This window comes from Schistocerca americana, chromosome 2, assembly GCF_021461395.2.
Source record: "Schistocerca americana isolate TAMUIC-IGC-003095 chromosome 2, iqSchAmer2.1, whole genome shotgun sequence".
NCBI classification, from domain to species: Eukaryota; Metazoa; Arthropoda; class Insecta; order Orthoptera; family Acrididae; genus Schistocerca; species Schistocerca americana.
In genome coordinates, this window is record NC_060120.1 from 588736776 (window position 1) to 588761195 (window position 24420).

Consider the following 24420-nt stretch of genomic DNA (forward strand, 5'->3'; position numbering starts at 1 on the left):
TTCAGATAGAATAAAACAGATTTGTAATTAAATTTTAAGCTGCAAATCATGTCCAAGGGTAAATGTGGAATGCAGATTCAAACTGAAGAAATTTCAAAAAGGCAGGAAGTTAAAGAGGAGCATCCTGGATAAATTAAAAGAATCATTGGCTGTAGAGAGTTTTGAAGGGAGCATTAAACAATGATTCAATGAAATGGCAGAAAGGAATACAATAGAAAAAGAATGGGTAGCTTTGAGAGATGAAAATGTAAAGGTGACTGAGTCTAATTGTTTCCTAACATGTCAAAAACTGGACATCTAATGTCTTATGATTTGAGCTAGTTTCTGTGGGCATGACTGCTCACGACTCATTAGTGTTCAATCACTTCTCACAGGGAGAACATATTGTTCTTGTGCATCACCTCCTAGGAGCACCCTAGCAGTTTCCAAGGATATAGACAAGTGTACTACTTGATATCAACTCTCCTTTTTTAACTACCCCGCACCCAAAAATACTGAAGGGGAAGTAGTACACACAATGAAATTCTCACTCTGGATTGCCGGTGCCTCTAAATTCTTTACATAGTGTATACTACAACTTTAAGAAGTAGTGTGATCTGTCCACACCAGGGATGGACAATAGTTCTGGTGTGGGGGCCACTTTGTGGAGGCAGAGATTATCGGAGGGCTGCACGTTTTAAAAGAGTTGCATGCATTAGTTAACTTTGCCTTTCAGGGAAGGTAATATTGTGTTATAAAAATTCTGACTGTCTTAGTGGCCCACAAAACAAAATCATTAGTGGGTCGCATGCGGACTGCAGGCCACTATTTGACCACACCTGGTCTACAGATTGCTGTAGTGAATGGGTTTATTGGATACCCACATGTAAGATTTGGAGTGTGCATGGTGACATGTCTATTAAATTAGACTAAGTGACCTTTTGGCAGCTGGTAGCTAAACATTTAGAAGTGTGTTAAACGAAACATTCTTTTGATATGTGATCTTAAGACAAGAAGAACTGTGGTAGTTGTCTATGTGCTCTTCAGTCTGAAGATTGGTTTGGTGCAGCTTTCAATAATAGTCTGTCCTGTGCAAGCTTCTTCATCTCTTGCATAAGCTTCTTCATTTCTGCATAGTTACTGCAGCCTACATTCATTTGAACCTACTTCCTATAATAAGCCTTGGTCTCCTTCTGCAAATTTTAGTCACCCCACTTCCATCACCACATGGACTTCCTTGATGCTTCTTTATGAAAGCTGTCAATCAATCCCTTCTTTTAATGAAGTTCTGCCATATATATATCTTGTATTTCCAATTCAGTTCATTATCTCTTCATCTGTTATTCATTTGAAATGCTTCTAGTCCCTTGTTGTCTGAACAGCTTATCGTCCATGTCTCGCTATCGTACAAGCCCAAACACCTGACAAGTATCAAGTACTTGCATTTAATTTTAACAAATTTCTCATTTTCAGAAGTGCAGAAATGCTTTTCTTGCTATCACTAGTCTGCATTTTATTTCTCTAGACTTCAGCCATTGTAAGTTATTTTTCTCTTAAAAAAAAAACTCTTCTACTACTTTTAGTGTCTCATTTCCGAATATAATTTCATCAGCTTCTACAGATTTAGACAACATTCGTCCACCATTGATTTACTTTCATTGATATTCATCTTATAACTTCTTTTCAAGACACTAACGATTCCATTCAATTGCTCTTCAGAGTCATTTGTTGCCGTTTAGGGAACTAAAGTTATCAGCAAACTTTGAAATATTTATTTCTTCTCCCTGAAATTGAATTTCCTTCCTAAATTCCCCCTTGGTTTTCCCCACAACTTGTTCAGTGTACAAATAGAATAACATCTGGGATACATTACACCATTGTTTCACTCCCTTACCAGCTACTGCTTTCTTTTCATGACCCTCGATGCATAGAACTGCAGTCTGATTTCTGTACAAGTTGTTGTTAACTTTTTGTTTGCTGTATTTTACCCCTGCTGCTTTCAGAATTTCTGGAGTGTATTCCATTCAGCATCATCAAAAGCTTTATATAAATGTACATATACTGGAAACATGGATTTGCCTTTTTTCTGTCTGTCCTCTGAGATATGTCGTAGGGTCAGTATTGGCTTACATATTCCTCCAGTGCTCTGAAACCCAAATTGATTTCAACTACCAAGTATACAAGTTAAATTAAAATCATTGTGTTATATGTTTATGTAATTTGAAGCATAGTTTTGAATTTGGATATGTTGTTTAAAAAATATGTTCTGTATGTAACTAAACCTTATAGAATGATACTAAATTGTAGCATAGACAGGAGAACACACATGTATCAAGGATAAGGAAATTTACAAGCTTTCAGAATCAGTGGCAGAAGATTTGAAGGGGAAGAAAGAGGGAGGAAGACAAAGATCTGGTGAGTTTTCAGAAGTGGGGAGAGTTTGAAAAAGTTATCCAGAACCTTTGGTCAAGGGAGGCTTGCTGGGTGGGATGAGAAGGAAAGACTGATTGTTGGGGACTGCACCAGATGAGATTGGAAAATCTGAGGGCTTGGAAGTGTAAGATAGGGTAATACATAATACAGAGATTACTGACAAAACATCATGCAAGAATTGATAAGAGTGGAAAGCTAAGTACATTGTAGGTAGTAGATGTGGGGAGTAGAGAAAATAGACAGGTCAGAAAATAAGATACAAAAGACTAAAAGGTACTGAAGAAAGAATTAATTACTGAACAGAAATGCTGAGATCAAAGAGATTAATGTAAATTAAGGCCAGGTGGGTGGCAAGAAGCAACAACATACTGTAATGCCAGTTCCCACCTGTGGAGTTCTGGGAAGTTAGTGTTTGTGCGAAGAAACAAAGTGGCACATGTGGTGAAACAGGCACCAAAGTCATGAGTGTCATGTTGTAGATAATGCTCTGCAATAGGATATTGTGTGTTGCCAGTGTACAGCCACTGTCTATGTCCATTTGTTCTGATTGATAAGTTGTGGTAGTCATACCAATGTAAAAGCCTGAACATAGCTAGTACATGGCATGTCATTTCATAGGTGGCTCTCACTTCGATAGTGTATATTTTGCCAATTACAGGGCTTGTAAAGGTGGTGGTAGGAGGGTGCATTGAGCAAGTCCTATATCTGGGACAGGCATTGGGATAGGAGCCACGAGGTAGGGAATAGGGAAATGGGTGCAGGAGGAGCATAGGGTTTGACCAGGATATTGCAGAGGTGACAAGAAACTATTCTAGGTGTGGTGGGAAAAATGTCAGGCAGAGTGGATATCATTTCAGGGCATAATTTGAGGAAGCCATAGCTTTGTTGAAGTAATTGATTTATTCATTCAAGACCTGGATAATACTGAGTGACAAGAGGTGTGTTCCTAAGCTATTTTTTGAAAGTATGAGCAGTACAAGGGTTGGATGTGATAGCGTGGGAAATTTGATTTTGAACTAGCTGGTTGGGTAATTATTTCCAGTGAAGGCTGAGATCAGAATGATGGTGTATTTGTGTAAAAAGTCTGCATCTGGCATTGGGAAGGATGGCAACTGTCAAAATCAAAGCACTGTTGCTTGTCAGTTGGTTTAACATGAAAAGAAATGTGTAGCTGACCCTCAGTGAGGATGAAGTCAGTATCAAAGAAAGTTGCATGGAATTAGGATAGTGTTGCCAGATGTCTCATATTTCCTGGGACATCCTGTATTTCTGGCATAATTTTAAATGTCCCATGAGGACAGACTCTGTCCTGTATTTCACCCTTGTTTGATTATTAATGCAAAATCTAACATGCTACACTGTCGGGCAACTCTTATATATCCAAGTACCGCATGAAGATGCGATTATGTCAACTGTCAGTCTTTGATAGTGCTGGGGAGGGGGGGTCAATATTCACCAATTCCCAACTTATCGCTTGGTGCCATGCATCTCTGTTTGCCTCTGTCTGTTTGTTTTACATTCTTCTACTTATTTATTATCCATCTCACTTTCATTCTACAATTTTATATTTAACGTTTTCATTCATTTGCTAATTCCTTTAAGTGCTATACCAATATGTGTTTACAATACTGCAAGGATTTTTTAATTCAATTCTTGACTGTCATTCTATTTTAAAATTTCGCTTATTGTTTTGTGAGAACTGCTGAGTGTTGAACAAGTTACACTTGCGAATAATTTCTCAAGCTATAGACAAAATGAGTGATTTAAGTGACAGTGACACAGATAATTCATCAAGAAGTGGTAAAATACCTTCTGAGAAAGAGAACAGGTTTATGAAGTGTTATCTGAACTGGGAAAATAGTTATTCCTGGTAAAGACAAGGAAAAGAAAACTCATACAAGGCATACTGTCACCAATACAATGAAGATTTCTTGTGTGCTCATGGAGGCTTTGCTGATGCAAAACAACATGCATCTACTAAATGTCACATGACTTTTTAACAATAGAGCATCAAGTACCTTATACAGATATTTCTCAAAGCCTGAACTATCTGTCTCAAGACATATAAGACTACTACTGAAGAACTCACATCTGTTTATCACATGGTAAAGCATTCTCTTAATTACAATAGTATGGATTGTTCATGCACATTATTACCACATATATGTAGTGATTCAAAAATTGTTCAAAGTTTTAGCTACGGAAGAACAAAAGTGGAATCTGTTGTATGTGAAGTACTGGCCCAAGAATCTGTTAAAAATATCTTAAGGAACATCTAAGGAGAAAATCTATACCTTTCTGTAGTGACAGGTACCAAAAAAAAAAAAAAAAATAAAATACTGGGGCTGTAAACCATCTACTGGAATTTGTAGAATGTAATGATGAATGTGAATATAAAGTTTTGAAGTTATTAATATACACATTGGGTGGATTGGATGTAAATAAAGTTTTAGCATTTGCTGCTGACAATACTAATGTAAACTGCAGCAGAACCTATTCCATTTATACACTTCCTCTACCTTAAAATGATAAGATTGTCAAAGCTGGTTGTCCCTTCCGTGTTCTCCACAGTGCTGTAAAATACAGCACTGATAGATTGGAAGTGGGTGTAGAAATTTTGATACTGAAAATTTTCAGTCGCTTCAGTAGATCTGTGAAATGAACTCCAATTTGAAGTGAATGAAATGCAATACGAAGAAATAACAAAACATGTCACCACAAGGTTTTTATCTGTTGGTCTTGCTGTCAAAAGAGTATTGAAAACATAACCTGCACTGAAAACTCTTGTTTTCAACTTCCACAATGAAGTCCGCATCTCTTAGAGAAAATGATCCCATGTGGAGAAGAAGGGAAAAAACTTCGGTGTATTTGTCATTTTTGCATAACATAATATTTTTGGTACAAACAACAATGAAGAAGATTAAATCAGATTCTCTGTAAGTTGTTGAGATGCATGCTGAAATGCAAAGGATTTGTGAAAAGACTGAGCAAAGAATTAAACACAACTTTTTCAGAAGTAAAAAAATAAAAAATAAATAATGGATGAACTAAGCACAAATACAAAACAATCTATTTGGGACAATTTTCTGCAATTCTACACCAATATTGTAAGATAGTTGCTTCCATGATATGATTTCTCAGAAAAATATTCTGTCCAGGATATTGTTTTCAAACTTAAAATCACCAATAAATTATGACCATTTTGAAAAAACTGTATAACTTTCAAGGATCGATCAACTGACCATTGACTCCTTATATGAGGAATTTCAAATAATTAAAATAAGCCTGGACATGGGAGCGTTTTGATAACAAAAATAAGTGTGTGATTGAGAAGTGGAAAAAAATCATGGAAGGGTTTTCCAAGAATGAAATCTCTAATTTTTTTCACTTCTTATCATTCATCTTTAGTATCTCTTGTTCCAAGTGCTTTGTAGAAAGGATTTTTCACAGATGGAATTAAAATTTAAAATGGAGTAATGCACAAAATTAATATACCCCAAATTTGATGAAAAATGAATTAATGACCATTTCCAACTATGATTATAACCACATTGATTTTTTAAATATGTAAAATCAAACAAAAGCATGTTGAAACTTACACATGCTTCATTAAAATATAATAAAGACAAATTCACAAAAAATAATTGTGCTTCTCATTTGTCCCAGGTAAAAAAAAAAGAAATTCAATTTTGTTTGCCCAATTGAACATTTGTCCCTAACAGGGTAAAAAAAAATTATCTGGCAATACTAGATTCGAATAAGCTCTCAGATTTTTAAATATCATTTGGTGTAGTCCCTGAAAATCAGTCTTTCTTTCTCATCCTGTCTCGTAAGACCTCCTGAACTGTGTTTCTGGATGACTTTTCCATACTCTCCCCATTTCCTAAACCTCACCAATCTTCCTTCTTCCTCAGCCCTTCTGCCAGAAGAAGGGGCCACTGGGTCCGAAAGCTTGCAAATTTCCTTAACCTTTACATGTGTGTATGTACTCCTGTCACCACATGGTGAGTAGATTTTCTTATCTATCCAGTTATATTGTATTTTCAAAAATTGATAAATTGTAGTGTAGGCTACATTTTGTTGACAAGCATCAGTTTATCTAATCTGTGAGTTAAGCAAAAATGAAATGCACATAGAAATGTTGTTTATATTGTGGTATAAGTATTTGACTATTTATGTTGGTATTTTTGTATATACTGGTTTGGTTACTCTACAATAAAGTCTTTAATGTCCATTTCAGCAGCATGATATAAAAATCTAAGCATGGGTGGCATGTGTTACTTAACATTTTAATTTCTTATTTGAGTAGATCTGTGTTGTTGGTCTTTTCTTATTCACACTGTCTTTCATTTTCCATGATTCATGGTGTCCTCTTGGTTCTCTGGAATGCTGCTATTTCTGCTGACATTACATCAGACGGTATGTTACTAGAATTGTATTAACCTGCATAAGTTGTTAAGAGATGGTATTTGTGTTTTGATATTATTTCACTTGGTAGACTCCCTTCCATTAACTTTTTGACTGCTGTGGACACACTTGGTATAATCTGTCTTGAGCACTGAGTTTTCATTGCTTAATCTGTCTACTTTCACTGAGTGCTCTGTACTCCAGTTGCTACCAGGTACTGAATAGCTAAGTGGGCAGATTTTTCCCTGTGCTGAATAGTTATGGAGTGCTTGAAGGTTAATGTTATTTGAGTATGCACAGTTATTTGTAAAAGAGAATATGTAAATATTTTTAATTAACACTATGCTTACTGTGTTTTCTTCTCTTCTGTATTTCATGTACAGAGTATATGTATCATCTAAAATGTCCTGTAGTTTGTCAGTGCAGTAGGTGATTGGAAGAAAGGCTCAGAATTAGAAACTTTAAATGGTACTGTATTGTTTACATGCACCACATGTGTTTTCCATCTTTCATTTTGCAGGGACTTTAAACCAGCTTTGGCAAATTTAAAGCCTAATAGTAGTTTGTTTTGGTTTCAAATACTCTTGTTTTTTTTAAATAATGTTTTGAGAAGTAGTATTTCCCATGCATTTGATGCATCTTTTTGCAGTAACTCATTAATCAGGGAATAACATTTTATGTTCTGCATTTGTATCCAGTTTGTTGGTACACTTTGTTTTGAATGAACTATGTGCTCATAAGCAGTCTCACTGGGCTTGGAATGTTTTCTAAAAAGGGAGGGTGGGGGAGGGAGGGGGGGCAGTTGAAAATGTGCCCCAATAGATAGCAGAAGATATCCATCAAAATGTCTCCCTCCATCAGCTTTTACCTATTTTGTCACATGTGGTTTTAAAAGCTCTCTTACTAGAGATTGGTCAGGTTGGCTGCCCAATATGCTATCCAACTGACTTAGTAGTGCCTGTGGAGGTCTAGCCTGGTGACATATCAAACATAAGCTCTTGTACAGGATCAAACAGATACTTAATTGCTTACACAGCAGGGAAACTTATTGGGAGTTAACAGCTTTGGAGAAGTTTTATGCAAGAAGAACCTTAACTCAAGGAAACATAAAACTCTCTATCTAGTAACCAACCAACCAAATTGGTAATACACTATCTAAAAACGGTAGTGAACCACTCTAAGAACAAGCACATTCCTAAGTAATAAAATAGTGCCTCTTGCAGCTGGTGCAAAAAATGTTTTAACAGCTGTGATGTAAATAAACACATGCTTACTTGATTTGACACTGCACAAGGAGGACTGTAATCTAGACTGTTAAATTAGCCCCCTCGGGGGAAGTGGAGCACAGTCCACAAGGTATGCTGGGAAATGCAAGCATCATCCTGATTGTGTTATGTATTCTGAAAGAGGGTCTGTGATAGGGGGCATAAGGGCTGGTGGTGGTGGTGGTGGTGGTGGTGGTGGTGGTGGTGGTGGTGGTGGTGGTGCTGCTGCTGCTGCTGGGGGTTGTAGCAACACTACATCAGTCAGTAGTACTTCCTGGGAAACATATGCTGATGTGACATGGTTGATAGAGAAGCTGCCATTTACTAATAGGTCCAGAACGTGTGCTCCTTCTTGTAGAAATCTGTGTGGACCTGTGTACCATTGTAGAAGTGAGAGTTTGATGCCATCCATATGAAGCATCATGTGTGTACATGTTTAAAGGTCACGATGTATACAGCTAGGAGATTTGTCATGTCACAAAGTGTGCGAGGGTGAACTTGTGAAGGCCAAACCCTCGACTGATGAACAAAATCACGCTAAGTTGTGGTTAGTGTGTTGGAAGGTTTGTGTGTCTACAAACTCTCCTGCAAGCTGCAGAGCTTTGCCTTAAACTAGTTCTGCTGACTAGAAATCTAGGCCTGGATTGTAAGTACTCCTTAGACCCTGTAAAACATTGGTACAGCTGTGGTCCAGTTTGTTTTATGACTCACGAGTGCCGCCTTTAGAGAATTCTGTTACTCACTGGATGGTTGCTTATGGCCTTGTGATGAACAGTGCTGCAGAATTTGTTGAGCTGAGCAAACAGGTCAGATTCAGATTGGAGGCCATGGTCTATTGTGACATGTAGTGGGCCATCAAATTGAGAAATCCAACTTGAAACAAAAGTGAAGGCTAAGGTATCTGCAGAGATGTTATCAACTGGCACTGCTTCCAGCCAGCAAGTAAAATGGTTAATAGTAGGGAGAATATAACAATGCCCATTCAACAGAGGCAATGGGCATATGATGTTGACTTACACAAGTGTAAATCTTGTAGTTGTGTCAGGAAAGTCCCCCGCTGATACATACACATGGCAGGAAAATTTGCTTTGTTGGCACTTTACATATGTACAAGTCCATTCTTGGCAGTCTTTTTGCATTCCAGGCCAAACCAATCACTGAAAGACTAGGTGGAATGTTGATCTGATGCCAGGATGATGCAGGTTATGTATGCTTTCAAATGTGCACATGCAGAATGTAGTAGGCAAGAATGGACAAGGTTTTCCACTTGAGAAGTCACAGTACAGTTTGACATCTGCAGCAGGGACATTGACTAATCGCGATTCCAAGGGTTATAAAGATTCCTTCAAGAGGTTCTGTATTCCATGGTCATTCTCTTGTGCTTTGCAGTTTGAGTGAAATTGATAGTGCTTGAGATGCTGTTAATACGAGAAAGGCAATGATGTCCATGCTGAGATGAGTGATGAATACCAGGTGGTTATGTTAGTGGAGCAAGCAATTGTTGTTTTGCTGGAACGAATAAGTTAGAGGCTTATGATTCATGAAAGTAGTAAACTGTCTAGCTTCCAGTTGTGGGCAAAAGTACTTGATAGCCTCATAGATAGTAAGAATGTATCTATTATATGCACTCCACTTTTGCTGTAAGGCTGCACCAATAGCTGTTTGGCTTGCATTGACAAGTAGTGTGAGGGTTTAATCCATGTCAGGGTGAATGGGAAATGCTGCATCCACCATGCTCTGTTTAGCCACTTCAAAAGCAGAACTCGTGGCATCCATCCACTGAATCAGACTTCCAGACAAGTGTTGTGATCAGTGGTATTTGTAGCTCAGCCGAGCAAGGCAGATGTCAACAGTAGAAGTTGAGCATGCCTAGGAAGTGATGTAATTCTATAACTGTATTTGGTCAAGCAGTTTGTAAAATGGCTTCCACTTTTTCAGGTAATGGTAGCAAGCCTTTAGATGATGTCTGTTGCTGTAGGAAGTTAACTTGTGACTGACCAAATACATACTTAGCTGTGTTCGGAACCATGCTATACTGTTCTAATCACTTGAAGACTCAGTTCATTGCTGTTATGCAATGGAAAAAAGACAAGAATGTCATCCAGGTAGGTGAAACAGAAAGAAAGACCTTGCAGTACTGAACTGATTAATCTTTGCCATGATTGCACAGCATTCTGTAGGCCAAATGTCATGGAAAGACTCTCAAATAACCCAAACGGGGTGATGATGGCTGTCTCTGGGATATCTTCTTCCACCACTGTGATCCAAGTAATGCCTTAGCACAATTAAGTACATTGAATATTGTTGCACCACATGAAGCATAATAATAATCCTGTAACAGACGCACTTGATACCGGTCTGGCATTGTCCAGGCATTGAGTGCATGACAGTCTCCACATGGACCCCAAACACCACATTTCTTTGGTACAAGGTGCAAAGGAGATGACCATGGGTTATTGGACAGACAAATAATACCTTCCTTCTGCGTGGGATTAAATTCTATCTCTGCAGTGGCTAAGCAGTCAGGAGCTAGATGTCTGGATATACATGAGACAGGTGGTTCATCAGTTGTTTTAATATGGTGTATTATGTTGTGAAGAATATCCTTACCTGCCCCATGAAGTTGCATCATGACTGGAATTTGTTGCAGTAGCCCTGGCCACTTCCACAATCTTGGCCATGTGCAGTATTGCACTGCTTTGGAGCACTGAATCTATCAGGCCTTTGATTCTTTGGACAGTTTACATGTTTGCCATGTTGGTAGCTGGTGGTACTGTGCTAGGAAATCAGCTCCAATTTTAGTTTCTGTCACATCCATAGTTATGAAGTCCCATGCAAAGACGTAACACAGCACCAGATCTAGTTCCATTTGCTGTGTAACCCCCCCCCCCCCCCTCCCCCTCCCCTGTGGTTCCGGGGGGTTAGAATAGGCACAAGGTATCCTGGCCTGTCGTCGTAAAAGGCAACTAAAAGGAGCTTCACATGTTTCACTTATAACTTCCAGTCCCATTTTATGGTTTGACCGGCCAGTTTCAAAATTCTACAGAAGTGCGGGCCATATGGGGAAGGACGCCTTACGTGGAGCATGAGTTATCCATAGTGCCCTTAAGATTTGCTCTCCTGAACCTCTTGTCATGGCTTTGCATCTCCACCTGCTATTCAACTATTTGGGTGAGGACATTTTCCGGGGTATGTCATCTTCTTCTGTTGTCTCCTGTCCTCATGACAATATTGGATTTCTCTGCACCTAACATCCAGCACGGTAGCCAGTCCATTGTGGTGGGGCTGTCATGTACCCATTTGGTGGTAGCCCCCTGACAATACAGGGATCACACTGCTGATGACTAGGCTGTAAACTCCACACATATGCCAAGGAGTAAATGCCTGTCTTCCTGGGATATCAGGACTCCCGGCACTGGCCATCATGCCAGGTGGATTTTGCTGTGGCTGCGTGGCACTCGTGGGGAGAGCCCATGATCAGATTGGGTGGCATCAGGGTGGATAACCCGCAATGAAGCGGACTAAGTCATCTCTTGCTGGTGATTGCATGATGCCAGCAGTCTCTAAGAAGGGCAAGGTTGAGTACAATGCTAACAGATATGACTCTAAATCATTTCCCTCCCTCACTACACCATGGGAGGAACATAGGGCTACAGAAAGAAGAGAACCATATTCACCTCGGTGTTTAGTCTGTAGCAGAAAAGATGAAGGCTTGTTTCTACCTACGAAGCCTCAATTTTTTTGTTGAACATCTTGAGGATAAGTTTGGGGAAGTGACAGTGCCGTCGAAGATGAGAAGCGGTGCAGTCATGATCTAGACAGGATGCCCAGATCAACCCTGGGCATTACTCGCTTGTGGGGCTGGGTGATATTCCTGTTTCTGTCGCTCCCCATAAAAGCCTCAACATGTTCCAGGGGATTATTGTCCATCATGACCTCCTCTTGCAATATGACAACAAGCTTTTCCCCAATCTAGAACGGTGGGGTGTTCATTTCATCTGGCGCATTTACAGGGGACCCAAAGACAACAAGGTTGCTACCAGAGCCTCATCTTGGCCTTTGAGGGTGACTAATTGCCTGAAAAGGTCAAGGTGATGGTTTACCATTGTGACATTAAACCATACATCTCTCCTCTTATGCAGTGCTTTAAGGGCTGTAAATTCGGGCACATGTCTTCCCACTGCACTTCCAGCACCACATGTTGAGAATGTGGACGTCTGCTGCATCCAGATACTCCATGTGCGCCTTCTCCCACTCATATCAACTGTGGAGAGCAGCGCTCCCCGTGCTCACCAGACTGCACAGTACTCCAAAACGAGTGGAAAATCGTGGAGTACAAGACCCTGAATGGGTTGACTTACCAAGAGCCTAAACGTAAATTTGAATGATTACACCCCGTTCAGTTGACGTCCACATATGCTGCAGCTACATGACCATCACTGTCATAAGTACCAGTCATACCACACTCTGTGCCATGAACATTGAGCCCTTCGGGCCTCCAGAACACATCTGACACCTTGGTGGTATGGGGAAAATCTCCTTCCGTTGCTCCCAAAGTACCTATTTCAGGAGCAAGCCTTCCCCCCGCCCCTTCACCCCCCCCCCCCAAACACAGGGGACATCAGTCCCCTTCCCCCAGCTGGAGAAACAACAGCCTCCACTGGCTCCTCTCGTGCAGAAGGGGTCCCTTGGGACTCCCTCTCCCAAAGTCTCCACTAATGCCACAGAAGAGCTTCACGGTCTTCCTCCATCCCTGAAGCTACTTCGGAGAAGTCCTCCCAGCAAGCCCCCAAAGAGAAGCAAGAGGGCAAGCAAACAAAGAAGTCTGCTAAGTAAAAGGACCCTCCAGTGGCTCCAACACCACTATTCCCTACCAATTCTGCACCTGAGGATGAGATGGAGATCTTAGCATCCCCTGAGGACCTGGATCTCATTGATGCCTCATCCACAATACCAATGGGTACAGATGGGAATTTAAGGAGATGGGACCTGGATAAACTGAAAGAACCAGAGGTTGTACAGAGTTTCACGGAGAGCATAAGGGAACAATTGACAGGAATGGAAGAAAGAAATACAGTAGAAGAAGAATGGGTAGCTTTGAGGGATGAAGTAGTAAAGGCAGCAGAGTATCAAGTAGGTAAAAAGATGAGGGCTAGTAGAAATCCTTGGGTGACAGAAGAAATATTGAATTTAATTGATGAAAGGAGAAAATATAAAAATGCAGGAAATGAAGCAGGCAAAAAGGAATACAAACGTCTCAAAAATGAGATCGACAGGAAGTGCAAAATGGCTAAGCAGGGATGGCTAGAGGACAAATGTAAGGATGTAGAGGCTTATCTCACTAGGGGTAAGATAGATACAGCCTACAGGAAAATTAAAGAGACCTTTGGAGATAAGAGAACCACTTGTATGATCATCAAGAGCTCAGATGGAAACCCAGTTCTAACCAAAGAAGGGAAAGCAGAAAGGTGGAAGGAGTATATAGAGGGTCTATACAAGGGTGATGTACTTGAGGACAATATTATGGAAATGGAAGAGGATGTAGATGAAGACGAAATGGGAGATAAGATACTGCGTTAAGAGTTTGATAGAGCACTGAAAGACCTGAGTCGAAACAAGGCCCCCGGAGTAATCAACATACCATTGGAACTACTGATGGCTGTGGGAGAGCCAGTCCTGACAGAACTCTACCATCTGGTGAGCTAGATGTATGAAACAGGGGAAATACCCTCAGACTTCAAGAAGAATATAATAATTCCAATCCCAAAGAAAGCAGGTGTTGACAGATGTGAAAATTACCAAATTATCAGTTTAATAAGTCACAGCTGCAAAATACTAACGCGAATTCTTTACAGATGAATGGTAAAACTAGTAGAAGCCGACCTTGTGGAAGATCAGTTTGGATTCCGTAGAAATGTTGGAACACGTGAGGCAATACTGACCCTATGACTTATCTTAGAAGCTAGATTAAGGAAAGGCAAACCTACGTTTCTAGCATTTGTAGACTTAGAAAAAGCTTTTGACAATGTTGACTGGAATATTCTCTTTCAAATTCTGAAGGTGGCAGGGGTAAAATACAGGGAGCAAAAGGCTATTTACAATTTGTACAGAAACCAGATGGCAGTTATAAGAGTTGAGGGGCATGAAAGGGAAACAGTGGTTGGGAAGGGAGTGAGACAGGGTTGTAGCCTATCCCCGATGTTATTCAATCTGTATATTGAGCAAGCAGTGAAGGAAACAAAAGAAAAATTCGGAGTAGGCATTATAATACATGGAGAAGAAATAAAAACTTTGAGGTATGCTGATGACATTGTAATTCTGTCAGAGACAGCAAAGGACTTGGAAGAGCAGTTGATCGAAATGGATAGTGTCTTGAAAGGAGGATATAAGATGAACATCAACAAAAGCAAAACGAGGATAATGGAATGTAGTCGAATTAAGTCGAGTGATGCTGAGGGAATTAGAAAAAAATGGCTCTGAGCACTATGGGACTTAACATCTATGGTCATCAGTCCCCTAGAACTTAGAACTACTTAAACCTAACGAACCTAAGGACAGCACACAACACGCAGCCATCACGAGGCAGAGAAAATCCCTGACCCCGCCGGGAATCGAACCCGGGAACCCGGGCGTGGGAAGCGAGAACGCTACCGCACGACCACGAGATGCGGGCTGAGGGAATTAGATTAAGAAATGAGACACTTAAAGTAGTAAAGGAGTTTTGCTATTTGGGGAGCAAAATAACTGATGATGGTCGAAGTAGAAAGGATATAAAATGTAGACTGACAATGGCAAGGAAAGCATTCCTGAAGACGAGAAATTTGTTAACATCGAGTATAGATTTAAGTGTCAGGAAGTCATTTCTGAAAGTATTTGTATGGAGTGTAGCCATGTATGGAAGTGAAACATGGACGATAAATAGTTTGGACAAGAAGAGAATAGAAGCTTTCGAAATGTGGTGCTACAGAAGAATGCTGAAGATTAGATGGGTAGATCACATAACTAATGAGGAAGTATTGAATAGGATTGGAGAGAAGAGAAGTTTGTGCACATCTTGACCAGAAGAAGGGATCAGTTGGTAGGACATATTCTGAGGCATCAAGGGATCACCAATTTAGTATTGGAGGGCAGCGTGGAGGGTAAAAATCGTAGAGGGAGACCAGGAGATGAATACACTAAGCAGATTCAGAAGGATGTAGGTTGCAGTAGGTACAGGGAGATGAAGAAGCTTGCACAGGATAGAGTAGCATGGAGAGCTGCATCAAACCAGTCTCAGGACTGAAGACCAAAACAACAACAACAACAACAACAACAACAGCAACAGCAGATACTCAATTGGTGGAATCAAGTGACCCTGAGGTGTAACCTGCCTCCTTGCGTGCTTCATGCCTTCCCAGCCTCACAATAACGCTATCCTCCAGTGGAGTTGCTGGGGTTCTATCCACCACCTGGCTGAGCTACGGCAACTGTTAAGCTTTACACCTGCTTTCTGCATTCCCCTCCAGGAAACCTGGTTCCTGGCAATGCAGACTCCTGTCCTCTGATACTTATGAGGATATTACAAGAAGCGTAGCAACAATAATAGTGTGTCAGGTGGAATTTGTGTCTTTGTCCTGAATTAGGTAAGCAGTGACCCTGTGCCCCTTCAAACCCCTCTTGAAGCTGTAGCTGTCAGAATAAGGACGACACATAATATAACTGTCTACAACACATATCTTCCTCCAGATGGTGCAGTACCCCTGAACACATTGGCTGCACTGATTCATCAACTCCCTAAACCTTTCCTACTTTTTGGAGATTTTAACGCCCATAACCCCTTGTGGGGTGGCACTGTGCTTACTAGCTAAGGCAGAGATGTCAAAACTGTTCTATCTCAACTCAACCTCTGCCTCTTAAATAATGGGGACCCCCACACATTTCAGTGTGGCTCATGGCACTTACTCAGCCATTGATTTATCCCTCTGTGGCCCAGGAATTCTCCCATCTGTCCACTGGAGTGCCCATGATGACTTGTGTCGTAGTGACCACTTTCCCTTCATCCTGTCACTCCCCCGGCATCATGCCAATGGATGCCTATCCAGATGGGCTTTAAAAAAGGCAGACTGGGAAGCTTTCACCTCTGCTGTCACTGTTGAATCTCCCCCACATGGTACCATTAATGTGGTAGTTGAGAGGGCCACTAGAACAATCATTTCTGTGGCGGAAAACATGATCCCTTGTTCTTTAGGGTGACCCAGTGAAAGTCAGTACCTTGGTGGTTGCTGGAAATCGCTGAGGCCATTGAAGATCATCAGCGAGCTCTACAGTGACATAAGTGGCACCCTTCCCTAGAGCACCTAATACGAGGGTTATTCCAAAAGTAAGGTCCGATCGGTCGCGAAATGGAAACGACTATGAAAATCCGATAAAGCTTTGCACAGATGTGTTGGGTAGTGTCTCTAGTATAACCCCAGTTAGCATCACGTCGCTCTTCTCATTTCTGAGCTCGCAGTGAGTGCGTAAAGATGTCTAGAAAATATGGCTCTGAGCACTATGGGATTCAACTGCTGAGGTTATTAGTCCCCTAGAACTTAGAACTAGTTAAACCTAACTAACCTAAGGACATCACAAACATCCATGCCCGAGGCAGGATTCGAACCTGCGACCGTAGCGGTCTTGCGGTTCCAGACTGCAGCGCCTTTAACCGCACGGCCACTGCGGCCGGCTGTCTAGAAAATAGTGTCTGCCGCCAAGTACGAGGGCCTGGTGAGAAATGTCGCCTGAAGCTATGCAGCCAACATTACATAACTGTCGTTCTGTTTCGTCTTCACGACAATTCTCAGCCGCATTCTGCAGGGGCAATGAAGATGCTCCTGCATCGTTTTCAAATGGAAATGTTAGATTACCCACAATACAGTCCGCAATTGTCTCCCCCTGAGTTTCATCTCTGGTCACATGAACCGCTGTCTTTGAAGACAACATTTTGACACAGACAACGAGGTGTAGGCCAGCGTGGAGAATTGGCGGAAAGCACTGGCGGCTGCCTTCTATGATGAGGCTATTGAAAAGTTGGTACAACGCTATGACAAAAGTCTAAGTCAGAACAGCGACTACGTAGAGAAGTAGCTGAAAGGTGTAGCTAATTGTTACAAGTAAAACATTTCTGATGTTCACTGTGGTTTCAATTTGGCAATCAATCGGACCTTACTTTTGGAATAACCCTCGTAGTTTTTAAATGGCTCCGTGCCAGCGTTTGCCAGCTTATAAAAAGACGGAAACAGGAATGTTGGGAGGGGTACGTCTCGACCATTGGCTGCCATGTGGCACCTTACCAAATCTGGACGAAGATCAGACATGTTTGTGGGTACCAGACCCTGACAGGTATCATTGGCATTATCATCAATGGCGTGTTATCTACTGATCCAAACACAAGTGCCGAGACTTTGCTGAACACTACGCTCGAGCCTCTGCATCGGAGAATTATCTGCCAGCATTTTGCACCCTCAAATAGTGGATGGGAAGGAATGCCCTCTCATTCACTGAACATCACAGTGAACCCTATAATGCTCCATTTACAGTGAGGGAGCTCCTCAGCTCCTGGGCCAGATTGGATCCACAGTCAGATGACCAATCATCTCTAGTCTGACTACAAGCAACATCTTGTCATCATCTTCAACTGGATCTGGTGTGATGGCATCTTTCTATGGTAAGAGAGCACAATCATTCCAGTGCTCAAACCCAGCAAATATCCACTTGACGTGGATAGCTGTTGGCCCATCAGCCTCACCAACGTTCTTTGTAAGCTGTCAGAACATGTGGTAAGTCGGCGGTTGTCTTCGGTCCTGGTGTCACGTGGCCTACTGGATCCATGCCAGGGCAGTTTCCGCAAGGGTCGCTCTACCACTGATAATCTAGTTTCCCTCGAGTCTACCATCCGAACAGCCTTTTCCAGATGCCACCACTTGGTTGCTGTCTTTTTTTGACTTGCGAAAAGCTTACAACATGACCTGGCGACATCATATCCTTGCCACATTATATGAGTATAGTCTCCAGGGCCCATTCCCGATTTTTATCCAAAATTTCCTGTCGTTCCATACTTTCCATGTCCAAGTTGGTGCCTCCCATAATTTCCCCCATATGCAGGAGAATGGGGTTCCGCAGTGCTCTGTATTGAGTGTATCTCTATTTTTAGTGGCCATTAATGGTCTAGCAACAGCTGTCGGGCTGTCCGTCTCACCTTCTCTGTATGTAGATGATGTCTGCATTTTGTACTGATTCACCAGTACCGGTGTTGCTGAGCAGCACCTGCAGGCTCTGGCCCACAGCTTCCAGTTTTCTGCCACAAAGTCATGTGTTATGCACTTCTGTCAGCATCATACTGTTCATCCTGAACCAGAACTTTACCTTAATGATGATCCACTCACTGTGGCATTAAGCGTCCTGGTGGAGGCCTGAGCCCTCCATTGAAGGTTAGGTGTGCACAACTGCTCACCAGTTACATTGCACACATTTGTAGTTCTCCTGAGCATCCGAATTACTGTCTTCTTTTTCCACCCATGGCAGTTCATCTCCCACATCGGAGGCCCAGGTCAGGGCTTACGATTGCGCTTCACGTCCGATCTCTTCTGTCTGAAGTGGAGTCCTTGACTTTACTACCTATACTTGAAGTCCATTATGTACACCTCCATGGTGTAAACCTAGGCCGAAGAGGGCACCCGCTCATGCCCTGGCGAGTCGTTTCTTCTCTGTTCTGACTCCTTGAGCAACCTACAAGCTATTCACCAGTGCTACCTCTGCCATCCTTTGGTAGGGACCATCCAGGAGACCATCTATGCCCTGGAATGGTCCAGTCAATATGTGGTGTTTGTGTGGACCCTAGGCCACGTCAGAATCCCAGGCAATGAACTTGCCGGCAGGCTGGCCAAACTGGCTACACAGAAACCGCTTCTGGAGATTGGCATCCCTATAACTGACCTGCAATCATTAGTATGCCACAAGGTTTTTTGGCTTTGGGAGACAGAATGGCATAATCTCAGTATGTACAACAAACTGCCTGTCATTAAGGAGACTACGAATGTGTGGAAGTCCTCCATGCGGGCCTCTTGCAGGGACTCTGTGGTTCTCTGCCAGCTCAGTATTGGCCATACGTGGCTAACACATTGCTACCCTCCTCCATCGCGAGGATCCATATATGACTGTCATCCACATCTTGCTGGACCACCCACTTTTAGCCCCTCTGTGGCAGACTTTTAACCTTCACAGCACCCTACCTTCAGTGTCGGGTGACAATGCCTCAACTGCAGATTTAGTTTTACATTTTATTTGTGAGAGGGGTTTTTATCGTACCATCTAAGAGTGGGCATTTAGCCTTCTCTCTGGGGCTGCCACCCTCCCTCCATTTTAATTCTGTTGCACTTTCTTTGCATTTGTTTGTCTTGGTGGCCATCTTTTCCCTACATGTGTTCATCTCACCTTTTCTTTTTGGGGTGGACATTTCAATGTGTTGCAGAGTGGCTGGCTCATCCTCTTTTATTCTTATGATCAGCCAGCCCAGACCATCTGCTCAATGGTTTTAATACCGTTTTCTACTTTTCCTTGTGGTGTATGTTTTCCTCGGGTGTGGTTCCCCATTCTTTTTCCCCCCTTTTACTTTCTCAAACATACTTTGGGAGTTTTTGTACCTTGAGCCTGGCTTACGTCAGGAAAAAGGGACTGATGACCCTGTAGTTTGGTCCCTTTATACCCCAAACCAACCAACCAAGAAATCAGTTGTCTGCTTAAAAGCCTACTTTATTTGGATGAAATAAGAGTAATATTCTTTAAACTAAAATAGGCTTTTGTCAATGAAAAGCCTTTAATGTGGATAAGATTCACTATTGGATACCTTGTAAACTTTCCCAAACAGTTTCTAATTTCAAATGAACATTTTCCTCTGACGGTGGAAGAATTTTACTGAAGTGAAGAAGCATTCTCCACAGTTACACAGAACATAATGTAATTAAAAACTGAAAAGTCCGTAAGTAGATGAGTAGGTCAATTGTTAACTTTTTGCCTAAACTAAGAGAAGAGACCGAGCGAGGTGGCGCAGTGGCTAGCACACTGGACTCGCATTCGGGAGGACGACGGTTCAATCCCGCGTCCGGCCATCCTGATTTAGGTTTTCCGTGATTTCCCTAAATCACTCCAGGCAAATGCCGGGGTGGTTCCTTTGAAAGGGCACGGCCGACTTCCTTCTCCGTCCTTCCCTAATCCGATGAGACCGATGACCTCGCTGTTTGGTCTCTTCCCCCAAACCAACCAACCAACTAAGAGAAGAGAAAAAAACGAAGCAATAAAGCTTGTCAGTCTCTACCTCTCTTCACTTTGACAATCTACAATTGATGGATTCTTCCTTATCCTCCTTGGTGTATCATTAAAATCAACTGGCTTCATTGAATACAAATATCATCATGTTTTGTGTTAGAAATATCATGAAAAATGTCTATTTCTTACTTGACACTTCTGTACTGAAGTCAATCCTAAAATACATGGGTAAAAGGACTAAAATGACTGTTTCATGATTAAAATATGTTGTAAAGCATGATTCTGTGCCAAGAATTTACGTCTGTTGGATTTTTCGGATTCTTAGAACTATTAACTACATCAGTTGTTGTACAAATAGAGCAATATGTTGTACCCGCTGAAACTTAAGGTTCAGAACTATTACTCTGAAATTCTTAGATGAGTGTCACAGTTTCTGATATTGAAAAATAAATCTCACTGTCAATTTTACTGTCTGTTAGGTTTCTCCTTTTGCATAAATATGATTGTCATTTTACTAGCACAACTTTTACTTTGTAGAACAGCCCAATGAAGAGTACAGAACTCTAGTGTCGAATTTGATAATTCGTCACTGCAGGGATAAACTGAAAAACCTCAAAAGGAGGACACCACCATTAAATGCCCACAAATATTCCAGTTCAGTCACCAAAACTTTGAAGAGCTACTGGGGGAACAGGATAGAAGTACAGCTGTCTATATTAAGACACTCACAGCATGAATGTACCTGACTGCACCATCTCAATAGGCACAGTTGGGGTTGAGGAGGTAGCATGAATATATTACCTCTACAGTACCATAGGAATGGCAGATTGGTGCATGTTACGAGATTCACAGCACCAAGGGGGAAGTATGGTACTTTGCATTAGTGTGTCTACTGCAGTCAAGGGGTTGATGTTTAGTTGGATTTCTGCACCAAATGATTTCAGGTTGAAGTGGCCAGTTGCATTGTGCTACTTTAAATTCTTATTAGTTGTCTACATGACCCTTACATACAGTATAAGTAATAAAGCTATACTTTGCTACAGAAACAGTGTGCTAACGCTCTTACAGCTTTTTTCTAACAATGTAAATGTCATTTTTGTTAACATAGTCAGTAAAAAATTGACTTTTTCAATTTAAAATTACCATATTATAAAAATTGAAACTTTATTAAACAAATACCATGAGATTTGAAAAAAAAAATTGAAGTAATTAACCTCTGGTGGGTTTGTCAATTCTGGGTACTTTGGAAGTACTTGTCTTATTGCTGACACATTCCCTAATTTTGACACTTGTTATGCGAATGATCAAAGCTAAAAACATAATTTTATTGAAATGTGTGGTTAGAAACATTCAATTAGCACTGTATTTATGGTATACCAGGATGTCAAAATAGGCTTTGTTACTGTTGTTGCCTTCAGTAAAACTTTCATTGGTATGTGATGTCAGCCATATTATAAAAACAAAAACAATCAGTTATTGACAAAATTATTTCCTTCTCGTCTCATATGGTAAGTCTCCCCTGACCCTTAGTTCTGCATGACTTTCCCACAAACTACCCCCTTTTCCTAGACCTCTCGAGTCCTTTTCCTTCACCCCTCTTCCTTCCCCTTCAACCCTTCTGCCTGAAGAAGGAGCCACTGGCTCCAAAAGCTGGCCAATTACAACCATCTTTTATGGTGTCAAATCCAGGATTGAATGTAACAATATTAAGAGAAGGAAAGTTGCTGCTCATCATACAGCGGAGATGCTGACTTGCAAATAGGCACAACGAAAAGACTCTCACAATTAAAGCTTTCCGCCATTAAGGCTTTTGTCAACACTAGACACGCACGTGTGTGCGCGCACCCCCCCCCCCCCCCCCCCCCCCCCCCCCCCCCCCCCCCCCCCCCCACACACACACACACACACAACTGCAGTCTCAGGCAACTGAAACCACAGTTTTAGTGGTTTCAGTTTCCTGAGACTACAGTCGTGTGTGTGAGTTGTGTTTGCATGAGAGAGAGAGAGAGAGAGAGTGAGAGTGTGTGTGTGTGTGTGTGTGTGTGTGTGTGTGTGTGTGTGTGTGTGTGTGTGTGTGTGTCTGTCTGTGTTGATGAAGCCTTAATGACGTGAAGCTTTAATTGTGAGAGTCTCTTTGTTGCGCGTATCTGTGATTCAGAATCTCCGCTATATGGTGAGTAGCAACTTTCCTTCTCGTAATATCATCTTTTACCTATGTGTTCTGCTGCCGCTTGGTGAAAAGATTTTTATCCATCCAGCCATATTGTAATATAGACCAGTCTTTCAGCCACAGTTACAAGAGTCTTCATCAGGATTGCGTTTTTGTGATGCTGTCCCCATTTAACTTGGCTTGAATAAGTTTCTTAATATTTAGGTTTAGCCTTGAAAAGTAGTCTTGTGCATACTTACTTCTGTTTGTCTACAGAAAGAGTCAATGAGGGAAAAAGAGTATTCCACAAACTTCCTAACCCCCAATTATCATTTTGTTGTAATAACTAATGATTCATGTTATGATCATGCAGTGGCAGCATTTGACTGGTGTGCTTCACATAACATAGATAAAAAATACAATCAACACTTCAGTTAATGAGGGAACATATCTTTTTAAATTTTGAATGTAAGACTGGGCCAATATTGGTGCAACTACATGGCTTTCAGATGAGGATTTATTTGTTGTGACTGAAAGCTACAATCAATATATCCCTGGTAATGGAAAAATAAATGAAAATAGTGATCATTTTCATCAGTTGGAAGGATCTTAAAAGTAGACAAAAATATCACCTTGTATAGAGCCAGACATAAAAATGAAAAAAATTTCATAGAAAAAAGACAAATGGCCCATTCAGATAAAATAAGTAGAAATGAAACACTGTGGAAAACAGATGAAATATTTAGCACCTACAGAAGAAGAAGGTCAAAGTTTTAATTATGGGAAGAAAGTTACATTTTCTAAGAGTTCCACATGAGCACAATAGGATGGTTAGCAAGCAAGACCAGGATGAGTTAGGAGTCTGTCAGATAATCCTCTCATGAAAAAATAAATAAATAAATAAATAAAATAAAAACAATATTAAATCTTCGGTATGAGAGCAGAATACAAAGATGGGCATTTGCAGAAATACAAATCAGCCAACTATTCCCAGAGATCATATTAGTGGAGTGAGGGAACTTTACTATTATGGACTCCACATCTCAAGAGTTTACAGCAGAGCTGATATTATCAGTTTTTACTACAATTTTCTCCAACTTCCTAAGTGCCTTCCTCAGTTATACGGAGCACATATTTCATTTGCCACCAGTAATAGCTCCAACCAAACTTGAGAGATTGTTAGCCCCCATTTGTAACTTAGAACAGAACAATGGTGTTCTGTTGCAACTCTGATTCTAACATATTCTCTGTACTGGACTGACATGGTATTCAATAAGGTCTAAGCTGACTGAAAACCACACACATGCTGTTTTTTAGCTAAAATTTGATCCATCTGGCATTCGTAAGCTGTAGCACCACATTTACTAAACCATCCCACAAGTTTGGCTCTAAGGGAAGGTAATAGTGTGTTTGAATAATTTAATTAAGATAGGATGTGGCTTAACCAAAATTTTGGCATCACCACTCAATTTGCTTATATGTCAGCAACAGTAGTATCTATCTGATATGGCAGATATCTTGGAAGCTCACTCACAACAGAAGTTGATGCCAGGACGCAATTGTTGTTATAAAAGCAAAAACTGTAAAGATGGTGGTTTTATTGGAATCAAAACAGTGAGCAACTGAGACTGCACACAACATATCTTAGGAAGACAGGTAAGGAACCTGTTGAAATATTACAGGGAAGAATGACATATATGAGGGCTGGAACTTCAACAGTGGCAACTATTTATTTACAAGTTATACAAAATAGATACATATTTCAAAGTTTTACTGTCATTCTGAGTAATCACCAGCGTTGTTTATAACCCATTTCCAGTGATGTGGAAGTTGTAGGATAACCGTAGCAGCACCAGTTGTGTTGATAGTTAGAAATCAATTTGAAGTCCCAAGGGTTTAAGTCTG

At 41.1% G+C, this 24420-nt stretch overlaps 1 protein-coding gene across 2 annotated transcripts in view; it reads left to right on the forward strand.

Moving 5' to 3' along the window:
• The window catches only part of LOC124593699 (graves disease carrier protein-like), a 207493-nt gene that overhangs the window by 166760 nt on the left and 16313 nt on the right, over positions 1-24420 (forward strand). Inside the window, exon 7 of one of the 2 annotated variants that reach the window (XM_047132002.1) lies at positions 6829-6831. The exons of the other annotated variant lie outside the window; for it this stretch is intronic. Coding sequence (XP_046987958.1) covers positions 6829-6831 — 3 coding nt within the window. The remainder of the gene's footprint in view (positions 1-6828; positions 6832-24420) is intronic. 2 annotated transcript variants of the gene reach the window in all.